Raw genomic sequence first — 13,158 nt, forward strand, 5'->3', positions numbered from 1 at the left:
ATTTCCCCTAGAAATTTCAGTTCCTCACCCCAAATCCACCATGGACCATTTTAAATACCAGCTTTGAGATAAGGAGAGTTTGGGTCAGAGTATGTATTCTACACTCTTTGTCTATTCATCATACTGGCACAGAAATCCTCCCTCTGTAGCATCAAATGATTGGGTTAGTTCTAGCACTTATTCTTCTTTATAATTTAAAAGTGAATTTTAGCTTGTTTTTCAGAAACAGTTGCAGACTTTACAGAAACCTTAAAAACTTACATCAAAGACTCTCTGTTACTTAGTTTACTCAAATATTTGCACCTTGTGTGATTAGAGTAAATCTACCCAAAGCAAGCAATTAACGTATAGAACTTAATAACACATACAACTTATTTGGACTTCTTCAATTGCCATCCTAATATGTATTTTTTAAGTCTCAATTCTATTGAGAATTGTGTTTCATTTCACATTTCTTTCCTATTTGTAACCTCAGACAGTTGTTCATGGTTATCAATGATGCTTAACTAGGAATACACATCAGATCTCCCAGGATGCTTTGCAAAATACTTGTTTTTGGCTCCCCAATGCAAAGATTCTGGTTTAAGTATTCTAGAGTGGTTCTTTCTATTTCATGTGATAGATGACAATATATGGGAGATTCCAATGCTTATTTCTTCATTAATGTATTCCTGCTCTTAGAACCAAACCAATAATATATTCATAAATGTATTAGTTAGGTTTCTATTGCTTTGATAAAGCATCATGATCAAAAACACCTTGGGAAAGAAAGAGTTGATTTCATCTTATACCTCTCCATCAAAGTCCATCACTGAAGGCAGTCAGGGCAAGAACTCAAGCAAGGACGGAACCTGGAGGCAGAACTGACGCAGGGGCCATAGAGGAATGCTACTTTTGGTCTTATTCCTCCTGGTTCTCTGGGGTTGCTTTCTTATATACCCCATGACAACCTGCCCAGGGTCAGCATCACCCACAGTGGGCCCACCCTCTACCTCAAATCCATCAGGAATTAAGAAATTCTTCTGCAGACATGCCTATTGGTGAAATTATTAAGGCCACTCCACGTAGTTAAAAGGGAGGTTTATTTTGTGGGCTAACTTAAAAATGAAGGGGTAGGTTGCAGGGTCTGGCAAAGGTATAGCGCAGTCCAGCGGTGTTCTCTGGAGAACTCTGCTCAGTCTGCCTCCAGCGTCCAGCGTCCGGGAACCAAGCGCAAGACCTCTTCCCGATCCTTGGTCTTCCGCTTCCTCCTCCGCCCTCATTGTGGGCGTGACCATTACCGAAGTCTCAATGGGGGTTGGAACTTCCAGGCCAATGCTGGGATGGCTATCCACTACACATGCCTGTAGGCAAATCCCATGGACACATTTTGTTCAATTGACTTTCTCTTTTCCCAGCTAACTCTGGCTCATGTCAAGCTGGCAAAAACCCCAACTAGCTAGCATAGCATGCAAACAAAGGTGCATGTGGGTGCAGTGGGATAAATAGAAAGGAGAAGCTAAATATCAGAGCACGAGGAAGAACTGAAGGTGGACAAATATCAGGAGTGGTTATTCAGAGGGCAGAAAGCTGCTCTCCTAGTTCTGACTCTGTCTTGGAGTTTTCATTTTCGGTGGTGGCTAACTGTATAACATAAACCCAGTTAGTGAGAGTATAAGGTCTAGTGTGAAGCTCCACAGCTTCCACTTTGCATGCCAACTCTGAGTGCATAGAACATCATCGAAGTGTATAGTCTGGGTATGGTAAATCTTGATGTATGGTGATGGTTTTTATTGACTACCCTTTGTATAGTAAAGTTTAAAATAAAAAATAAATAATAAAATGTAAAGGTCAGATTGTTTCTACATCCCTTGCTCAGGTGTTTGGGAATTCCGTCTCACCTCCATTTTGTACTTCGTGTTCCATTGCCATCTCTACCTTATGGGATGAGACTCTTAATCCCAGAAATGCCTTGGGGATTTGTAGGACTTTCTGGATGCCTACTGATAGAGATTTTGTGAACGTCTATTCTCAGATCTTTGATTAGTGAAGAAAAATCCAGTGCCGTGAAGATAGTTTCAACCCATCTGGATGTTAATTTTGGGTTCAGGACTCAGTCATTACACTTGGCAGACAGACGCTCGGTAATTTAAGTTGTAAACAACCTGGACAAGTACAGCAACAGCAGCAGCAAAACAAAGCTTGAGAGGTCCTTTGAGACTGGCATCATTCCCTGCCTGGGCTGCCTGGGCTGCCTGGGCTGCCTGGGCTGCCTGGGCTGCCTGGGCTGCAGAAGACTTAGCATCTGCTGGTAGTCTGATAGGTAGTTTTGCCGTATCTTACTTCAGAAATTGGAAAGGACAAAACATGACTCTAGCAGAAATACATGTGTTCACTCACAGTTCATTTGGGTTTATATGTAATATATAGTTACTAATCTCTACATGCAGCATAGGGAGCACATACTTGGTAAATAGTAGTAATCTGATGATAAATTCTTCATAGAACAGGAAGCAGACCTTCAGCCATCTCCTTCCTAGTCTAGTAGAGAAAACTAACAGACAGGCAGTTCAACTCGGAGCAGAATTTATACTGTGGGGCTTCTCAGTACATTGGTGATAAGGATGCTCATCCACACAGTTAAAATCAACAGAGGTAAAATAGGTTCAGTTACCCAATGCATTGTGTTGAGAAAACACCCCCCCGCCCCCAGACTCTATGGCTGCCTTTGAAGAAAAGGGAACCTTCTGTTTTGGATGGACACTACTGGGAATGGGATGGCCTGTCTCTAGGAGTATTGGGTAGTTTGGGGAGACCCTTTGACCATCCTAGTATTCACTTGGCAGCTTCCTTTCTGGGCTGTAAATCAATCAATCTCTCTCTCTCTCTCTCTCTCTCTCTCTCTCTCTCTCTCTCTCTCTCTCGATGTTGAGTGGATCTTTTCCCATTCCATGACTTTAAAATTTTTTTTTCAGTTTTCTTCATGCTGAGAATTTCACATTTTAGTATTGGGGCTGAAGGTGTTTCACTAACTGATAGAAGACTAATGCATCAAGTTCAGCCCATTATCCTGCTAATTTTTATCGCCCATATTTGAAAGTCAGAATATATGGATGCAGTTTTTTGTTTGGATAGCAATTACTATGCTTTTGTCAGACAAATGACACTTGATGAATTTAAAAGGGCATCCAGTTTGACTCCATTTTTCAGAACCAAATTCTCCTTCACTTCTTGTATTATGTGAAATCCATTCCATGTTTTCCACTAAGAAAATGAATCTTTTTCAACAAATGGAAACTGCCATGTGATAGAGAAGTATAGTATGCTCAGTTAGATATAGCATGGTGGTGTTCACCTCTGTCCAGAGAATTTATCTTAATTTAAACAAGAGGACTGTGGAAGACAGTGAAGTCCAGAAATTCAGTATTAGCTAAATATGGAGGGAGATGGTCCAATCTAAAAGTGGAGAGACGTCATTCTCTTTAAAGATAATAAGTCTTCTTGCTTTTAATTTGAGAATCTCAAAGAGCATTTTGAGCTAAGTTATTTAGAAAGATGACAGCACATTAAATTTTAGCTTGGGTAAATATAGTGATGCATTAAAATTAAACTCTTGATTTGAGTAGATTCTGCGATTCATTTCAAAGTATCTTCCTTCCTTAAAAAAATGCAAGGTTACAATTTCTATTTATTGTATAGAATTAAGTAAAAAGGAAGGAACTACAAAACAATGTTTTTTATGCCATAAGCTGTAGGCAAGCTCTCTTTACATGTAGCCTTGTAGAAAAGCAGTGCCATGCTGTAAGGCTCTGAGGAGCCTGCTCTTCTATCCACTTGGTAATATATACACGTTCCTCCTATCCTGCCCCCAGATATTCCGTGACTCACTCCCTTACTCCATTTAAGTTTTGCCCAAATGCCACTTTAGTGAGGCATTTCTCAATTCTGTTCTTTAAAACTGTGACATCCTACCACCATCCTACCAATTCCCCTTCTTAGGCTGTGTTTCTTCAGCATTTCATTGCCACTTGACATTCAGCCCATATTAGCTGTTTATTTCTTAATCATCCCTCTTTTCCTGATCCAGTGTACATTCTCTGGGAGCAACATTTTCCATTTGCACTCTAGAGTCTAGAACAGTGGTTCTCAAGCTGCGGTCCAATGACCCTTTCTCAGGGGTCACATATCAGATATCCTGTACACCAGATATTTATATTACAATTCATAATAGTAGTAAAATTACAGTTCTGAAGTGGCAAAGAAAATAATGTAATCATTGGGATTCACCTTCACACGAGGAACCGTATTCAAGTGTTGCAGTATATTCGTAAGGTTGAGAACCACTGGTCTAGAGTAATGCCTGCTTCACAGAGCGCAGAGTGAATAAATGGATGATGGAAGTAGATGAGCACCATCAGTGTGATGACTCTCCTGCTTTCCAGTGTGCAGTTTTGTGCAGTTCCTTTGCACGCCGTGGTATATTGATGAGTTTTCTCTATATTACATTATGATGAAGATTCAAACCATGCCTTGTTGCGTGCTTCTTTTTTTACTTTGTCACAGGATCGATTATTGAATGTGGATGTCCCTGATTTAAAGCCTGTAAATATGACTAAGGATTTGACACCCTTGGCAATGTATTTTAAAGGAATGTTTTAGCTACTATTACTTCTGTTCCTACTAGGAACACACATGGCTCTTTATGTGCTCATGAATACTGTGTTTCGTCTGTATTTTTACACTTACATATATGGTGTTTGTAATTGATGGGTGGTAGCTATAGAAACTTACATAATCATACCAAATGTGAATTTTTGATGCGTCTATATGTGAAAGTAGATGTGAAACAGGGTAATAAGCAAATTTGTCACCTCAGACATGTTTTTCATTAGTAATTTTAACCTTAGTATTTTCCTAAAAATAACATTGTCTACACTGTTAGAGAATCAAGTACCACCAGAATTAGTAATTTATTTAGTTTAATAGAAGAAAACGAAGATGGAAAAAGGATCAAAGATTAGTTCCAATGTCTTCTCATGTATATCTAAGAGCTCAAATGTAAGGTTGCCTAGATGGCCACTAACAGCATTGCAGTTAATGTCACAATTTTCTTACTCACAGTGGAGGTTGTTTCCCTGGGAGAGGTATTGCTGCTGTTTTTGTGATGATGAAGACAGACAACCAGGAATGCCCATGATTTCCTTTGATAGCACTTCCCCAGATGGTCCTCAAAGGAGTTGTACGCTCAGAGAGCAGGAATCCAGACACTGCTGAGTAAGGGTGGTATGGGGGCTAAGCCTTTCTGTGGGTCGTGTGTGATGTGCAGACTTTCTCTTCCTACCTTCTTGCCACATAGCCTCATTTCAGGAGCCCCCACACTCGCTGAGCTCCAAAAGATATTCTGTGTTCTGGTCTTTGGAGTGGAGAAGAATGCTCCAGCAACCGCTGTCCTGTCCAACCCAGAAAGCAGACACTGTATACATCTGAACAAGAGACCCAAGAAAGAGCGCCCATGCATACTTCTTTGTAGGACTGAGATCCATGAAGTACAGTGTTCCACACGGGGAGCTAAGGGAGGAGGGCCACAAGTTCAAGCTCACCCTTAGAATCCCAAAGAAGAGGGAGGGAGAGGAGGAAGGCTGAGATTCTCATAGGAGTGTCTGGATCCATGAGTTTGGCAACCTACCCCTGTCAGAGAAAAAACAGACTCTGGAAAAAGCATGTGGAAAAGCCTCATCTCTAGTAGAAGTCCATATTTTTCGCTGCGAGAGAGGAGGCTACATACAGGTTGGGAAGACTCAGAGTGATTCCTGGAATGAGACAAATCCTTGGTTTTTCTCTCGCCTGCCATGTCCCAGCCCTTTCTGATGGTGTGAAAAGCACTGCTCAGCTAAACCTTTGGTAATGGCCGAGGTTCTGCACACACCTGGTGCTCACAGGTTCGTGCCTGCCCACAATCTCTCTTCCTCTGCCCTCATATGGATGCTGAGCCACTGTCATGTGGCATTCAAAGGTGCTTTTTGTCTCTTCAGGGATGGTGGGGGCCAAACTTGAAACACAGACTTAAGAGTCCTTTGAGAGGAAAGGACAAGGAGCTGGGTGCCTCTTCTCCCAACCCGAAGCAAAGGCAAAAGTATAAATGAAGACAGCATTGACACGTGGAAACTTTCCTCCCACTGTGCTCTTCAGTTACACATTTCAGCTTGTTAGAGGCAACTTACCATTTTCCCTCTCTACGGAATTCTCTGTCAAGTTTCTCAAGATAATGCAGATTTTGTAGGCTTAGCATGTGTGTAGCATTGAGCGTGTTTGTCTAGTGGATGCTCGTCTATATGTCAGAGTTTCCTTAATTCCTAGAAGGATTTCAGAAAGTTGTCCAAGTTCTGCCAGACACTGTAGCTTATGCACTTTCCCCCTCCAGAGCATTCTCCCCTCCAGTGTACCCCCTCCAGTGCACCCCCTCCAGTGCACCCCCTCCAGTGCATTTCCCCCTCCAGTGCACCCCCTCCAGTGCATTTCCCCCTCCAGTGCCCCCCTCCAGTGCACCCCCTCCAGTGCATTTCCCCCTCCAGTGCCTTTCCCTTCCAGTGCATTTCCCCCTCTAGTGCACCCCCATTCCAGAACATTCCCCTTTCCAATGCCCCACCCCCTTCTCATATTAGCATGACATTTACTAGTTCTTATATATAATTCTAAAATGTGAGCCTCAGTGTAGAATGTAGTAACCAACCTTTGATGGTTGGACTTCCAAAACTGAAATCTTTGTTGGAATTAGTAATTGATGGTTGAAAGGCTAGCAGCTGGATTTTAAAAACCTACATGATCTTGCTTGGAATTAAGATCTTTCTTGTTTTTACATTATTTCTCTTTTTAAAAATCAGTTTTGCTATCCCTTTAATCCTTCCAGGGTTACCACCAGCCTGTGCATCTTTATATTTCAGGTTTTGGGGGTTTTTGTTTGTTTGTTTGTTTTTTGTTTTTTGTTTTTTTTTGAGAGATGGGGTAAAGGAGTGTAGCATGAATCTTAAAAAGTCTTATTACTAAAATCAAACCTGAGCCAGGTATTGGAGTGACTGCTGGAAGATCAGAGAAGCAAAACAAGCCACAGCTAACCTCACCTTGCCAACTTCTCAGCTGATCCTCTTTCCTCAGACTGGAAGCCTCAGAGTCCTCATCCAGAATGGATCTCAGCTGAACTGTGCTGCTCAAAAGCCTAAAAGTTTAACCAGCCAAAATGCCTCTAGTTTCTGGTCCTCACACCTTATGTATCTTTCTGCTTTCTGCCATCACTTCCTGGGATTAAAGGCTCGCTTCTTGGGATTAAAGGCATGTGTCACCATGCCTGGCTGTTTGAGGTGCGGCCTTGAACTCACAGAGATCCGGAGGGATCTCTGCCTCTGGAATGCTAGGATTAAAAGTGTGTGCCTCCATTTTCTAGCCTCTGTATCTAGTGGCTGTTCTCTTCTTTGAACCCAGCTAAGTTTATTAGGGTGCACAATATTTTGGGGAACACAATACCACCACAAGGGCGATTGTATGTGGGAGGGACCCCAGAGACAGAGGGCTAAATCTTTATCTATCTATCTATCTATCTATCTATCTATCTATCTATTTATTTATTGGTTTTTCGAGACAGGGTTTCTTTTCCTGGAACTCACTTGGTAGCCCAGGTTGGCCTCGAACTCACAGAGATCCTCCTGCCTCTGCCTTCCGAGTGCTGGGATTAAAGGCATGCTCCACCAACACCCGGCCTTAAACCTTTATTTTTTCAATTAATTTTATGTGACCTTTTTTTCAGTTCGTGTGCCTTTCATTCGCCCTTTATGATAAGGATGCCAAGAACTCTGTCAGCTTTGATAGTGTCTGATGTTCTGATAATTTGGGTTGGATCAGATGGTGCTTAGAATATTGCTTTAAAGAGGTTGGAAGACTGGTCCAGAGAGAAAACTAGAATTTAAACTTACGATGGGAAATACCTAGTCATGGCTTCATCCTGTAAAACCTTATCCATTCTGGTATAAGGCAGAAGAGGATTTTGTGATGATTCATTTTCCTAAACAGTCAGTGGATATTTTTTCCGAGGTGTCCGGCCACACCAGACTTTCTCAGTTCTAGCTGCAAGCTGTGTTCCCTGAGTTTTAAGTAAACACCAGTGCCATACATTCTGTCCAGTCCTGAGGGTTCTCCCTGAACCAAATCCATGAGATAGTTTGGACACGTGTAGTTTTAGGTGGCTTTCTTGGAGATTGCAGTGTGCGGCCAATGGATGGTGGAGTTGTTAGAAGTTTCTGAGTTGTAACTCTAAAATAATAAGAGTGTTTAGAAAACTGTCCCTGAAGAGAGAGTCAGAGATGTAGGAAATACAGTAAGTGGCAGAAGTTTTGGAACCTTTCTAATCTTGGAATAGAGGGTACTATGCAGAATGCAGTGAAACTTGAGCTGATGCCCCTGGAATTACTGGGGCTCTTTAGAAATGCAGATTGTGGTCCTCCTCTCCCCTACAGCTACCTAGTCAGTACCTGTGGGAGTTACCCAGCAGTCTGCATTTTAGGACACCGCTCAGAGGCCCTGGTGAACTGTGAGGTTTGAGAAGGATTTTCATAGAGAGTGATTGTGTGAAGGGGAGGGAGACAGGAAAATCAACCCACTGCCAGCTGCAGAGGGACAGTCTCCTAGGCTGCATAGCTCTAGGGACAGTGTCCTCAGCTGCTGAGTGTGGCAGGGTTTAGACCTGGCTGCTGATAGCTGTCCCTTGGAGTATAGCCCTTCGTTTTAAGGCAGTGGAGACCAGGCGTTTCAGAGCCCTGTTCACTCACCATCCTTCACAGGATTCCTCTTTCCATTCCTAGACTGACTTTCCCCCAGATACCCAGTTGTGACACTTTGATATTATCCAAAAGTGACAAATTTGGCTATGGAGACTGCTTCCTATAGCTCACTAGTTGTTGAAAAGATGGAATTTGAGAACATCCACGTACATGTACATGTAGAGAATAGTTCAAAATGGAGCATCAAAACTGCACTTTCCAAGGGAGAACAAAATTGCTTTTTAAAATGGTAAAACAGAAACAAAAAATCGGGTGTCTTTTTTCCTAGTTAAATTTGTTGTAAACCCATTTAAAATATTTGATAACATGCCATACCGCTTTGGATGTTTGCCTCAGACACCAGTGGACACACACCTTCTTTCCACATGCATTCCTGCTTGCTGAAGAGCTTGGGAGCCTTCTTATATCTTGAGGGTATTGTACTCCAATATCTGCATTGTCTGCCTTGTGGTCATTAGTGTGCACAATGACAGCTGCATTCCTTCCTGGGTGTGAACCACGTAGTCACTGACCACCTAGCTAGCTCTTCTTACCCCTGCTGTGATGTGGAGTCCTATGGTTTTGCTATGTTGTAGTTGATTTTATTCACCATGACTTGTATGCTGGTATTCTCCTGCCTTACTGCCTGGAGTGGGCTTGTGGTCCAGGTCATACTGTTCAAGGTGACGATAATACAGCCTCCTTTGCCTTGCCTGTACCTAAGCTTTGTTTTTGTTAACTTCCAAAAGTTTGTCTTCCTCATACTTGAACTTCTTCTTATCCTTACATATATACAAGTCTTTTCTTCCTCTGCTTGAATAGGATTTTATTAAGGCCAGTTCAAGTCTAATACATTTCAGTATCTCTAGTATACCCCCAACCTTGCCTAATGTACTTGACCCCACTAGACTAACTGTTATGCCATTTTGAAATATGAAATCTGGCCATTTGTCCTATGAAAGCTAAGGCTATTAATTAAACCAAAGTTATCTAAGAAAGGCAAATTTCTATATGAGGCAAACAAATTGGTCTAGAACAATCACGGTAAATTGCCAGCAGTTGCATCTTTTAAAGAGTACTATGAAACGGCCTACCTGTTAACGTCTTGTGTGTATTTCCTTTCCGCAGGTGACTTTCTCCCACCTCCACCTCCACCTCTAGATGATCCTGGTACCCTTCCACCTGGCTCTGGACACTTCCCTCCTCCTCCACCACCGGATGAAGGAGCTTTCAAAGTCCAGGTAAGAGCAGTGGCAGAAGTCGGGTTTGTAAGACATTCGAGGATGCCTGGGAATTCAGTGACTATTTCCGTGTTGATGCACATTACCCAGAGTCTATAGAGAACTTTGCAACTTACAAGGAGTTACCCTACTTTAATGCAAAGTGCCCAAGCCCTACTTCTCAGAGTTCTGCTGGCTTATGCTCTGAAGCTATGGAAAAATATTAGCCACTAATTTCATTTTAAAATCAAAGGTGATTTTCTTTTAAAGAAATGCTGTTAGAGAAGTCCATATTTTTTGACATAAAGCCAGGCCTTTAAAAAAAGTATCTTTCCTCTCTGTCCTTAAGCTTTGTATTCTATATGAGGAAGAGTGATATTTAAGGCTCTGTTTGTTCAGCGTGGGCCCTCACTGACAGCAACATTGTTTTCAGCAAAGCAATAGTAAGACGCCTCAGGGCCTTTTCTTCTAGATGCTCGAAGGTGAATGTTATAGGGTGGATATCAGTGATATGTGAGCATTATGCCCTGGAGAGTACAGGTTACATAGTAACTAACTCCAGCTAGATGCAGAAGTGACAAGAAAGAGATTTTTGCTCTGACCAAAGGTGGCTTGTGACCAGCACCTCCATTTAAGGCTGAAGATATCTTGTCAGGACAGAAAAATTACAAGATTATGGAGATTTCTGTTCTCAGATAATGTGATATTAATGTAGATATGGAGAAGATAAAAATCAAGAACTTGTCTTAGACAAACCGTGATTTTTCAGATGAGATGGAATGGTGTTTGGTGTTTGCCTGTGTACAGTCAAGCATCAGAAACCTGTAAGTTACACCACAGACCAGAGACACTGTGTTAGTGTTGGTGACTGTTGTTTGGTTTGTTCGGTTATTTGGTCTGCCTTTGTATGTGTTCTCTGTGTTCCACGAGGAATGTGATGGAAGAGTGTAGGGTCTGGTCTCTTGTCCCTTCTCTTGAAGTTTAGGTTGGGAGAGCAAAGTAGAAATTCAGTTCTTTCCCAGACAATCTTGGTTCCAATGTAGATATGATCTGAGCACTTGAAATCCTATGACACAAAAGGCAAGCAGTTTGTGTGCTATGGAACTTGCAAGTAAACAGAGTACAAGCTTGTGCATTCTGGTCCAGGGTGTGCTAGGGCAAGTGCTTGGTGAGTGACTCCTCCTCAGGACAGTACCACTAAACAAAGGCTTAAAGGATTTGAAAGGGCATCATAAGCCAGGGGGATTCTCGCAGAGTATATCTTCATGAGGTTTAGTCATGTTTTAATAAAATAGTCTTGCCTGCTTTTATATATTGTTGTTTTCTATTGGCACACTTCTTTATGTGTTGGTTAATGGGAAAGATTTTAAAATTCCCTTCTGTTTTCTTTCCTGGATTGTTATTAAATCTATTGTGCTATTTTTGAATGTTTCTGCTCCGAGGATAGGCTGAATGTCTGCAGCTTGAAAAGTTGTTGAGTATGTTCTAAGTTAGTGACTGGGCAGATCACACTAAGTCCTAGCTCTCCTTTTGAAAGAAGGTAACCATACCACCTTAAAAAGATCTTAACGTACCAACGTGTATCAAGGTGCTAATTGAAATAGCTAGATGATATTTTGATATTCCTGATGATACTGTGTAAAGCAAATAATAGCAACGATAATAATAAGGTTATGATAAGTACTATGTGAAGCTACTAATCTCAGTAACAGTAGAGTTTTGTCCGTGGGTTCCATTTAAAAACCATCCAACCCATGAACACAGGATCTTTACACTAATTGCTCCTTGCTTTACTTTTATCATTGTTAGATAGTTTCATTGTGAACATCTTTCATATCGTTAAAAAATTGTATTTCAATTTATTTGTCTTTGTAGTTACTATGATATGACTTCTTTTTTGATCTCTTTTTCAGAGTTGACTGTTAACATAAATAGCCTACTTACCTTTATATATTGACTTTATGTCAAGCAGTTTTACTGAATTATGCATTAATTTAATGTTTTCTAGCGTCTTGGGTTTGTCTATATGTGTTCACTGTGTCTGAAAACAAGCACAGTCAGTCTGTCTTCCTCCTTTTTTAGTTTGGTCTCACCCCTTTTAATTCTTTGTCTTGTCTAATTGCCCTGGCTAGGACTGCCAGTACTGAGCCCAATACAATCAGTGAAAGTGGAGTCCTTGTCCTGTTCACGGGGCTTTCATGGAAATTACAAACAGTCTCTTTCTCTGTGGACTTTGCTTGGTGTTCTCAAGCCATGGCTTTGTTTTTGAAGAGGGAGGAAATAAACAAGAAGCCTGTCGCCATGCTGGCTTATGTTCTCTAAAACAGAAGGGAGGTTGAGAAAAAAATAAAGCAATGTTTGCCAAATGGAAAAGGACAAATCTGGGAGAGAGGGTGTCGTTTTTGAAGCTCTTCATATGAGCTTCTTGGTAACTTACAAAGGATGCCCGTGCCCTCCTCTCAGGTGGGAGTGAGTCGGATGTGATAGTGACGACCTTGCTCTGGCTGTGCATCAGCACCTTTAGATAACGCTCAGTGCAGCTGATGCAGGGTGATCCCTGGGAACGATTTTGTTCTTTTTCTTCTTCTTTCTGGTAAAGCCTCCTCTTGCCAATTCCAAATCATAGCTGGTAAATGTGTGTTTTATGTAGAAGTCTGTTTATATTTCCAGCCAGATTTTCAGCTCAGAGCCAGAAGACTGTCTACTAGGAATGACTACTGCAAGATCCTCCAGGCTGAAAGGGACTTGGGTGGTCATTGAATCCAAGCCTGGGGCCAGATTTCTCTATTAGAACACTTCTGGCACTCACTGAAGGAATTAATTCCCGACCCTCTTTGGAAATGGGGAGACTGAGACCCAAAGTGGTGTCTGTAGATATGGTGGTTTTGACAGAACTCTCACCCGGAAGCTATTCCTCCTGGCCTTGCCCCCTCCCCAGTGTTGATTGTTTGTGGACTGTGTATGGCTCTTCTTAGCCCTCTATTAAGCTCGAATGTTCTCTGCTGCAGAGTAAGGGCTTGCAGGCCCTATTCGGCAAGAACAGGTGCTGCTGGAGTGTAGCTTGGCTCTCTGCACTTTTGATATATGCTATAAAAACTTCCGTACAAAGGCAGAAAAATATTTAGTGCGAAGTAGTATTCTTGTCTTGAGAA

General features: G+C 41.8%; 1 protein-coding gene across 1 annotated transcript in view; it reads left to right on the plus strand.

The window, feature by feature from the left end:
* The window catches only part of LOC118594076 (LIM domain containing preferred translocation partner in lipoma), a 606,198-nt gene that overhangs the window by 267,431 nt on the left and 325,609 nt on the right, over positions 1 to 13,158 (plus strand). Inside the window, exon 6 of the mRNA XM_036203866.1 lies at positions 9,915 to 10,027. Coding sequence (XP_036059759.1) covers positions 9,915 to 10,027 — 113 coding nt within the window. The remainder of the gene's footprint in view (positions 1 to 9,914; positions 10,028 to 13,158) is intronic.

This window comes from Onychomys torridus, chromosome 12 (assembly GCF_903995425.1).
Source record: "Onychomys torridus chromosome 12, mOncTor1.1, whole genome shotgun sequence".
Taxonomy (NCBI): Eukaryota; Metazoa; Chordata; class Mammalia; order Rodentia; family Cricetidae; genus Onychomys; species Onychomys torridus.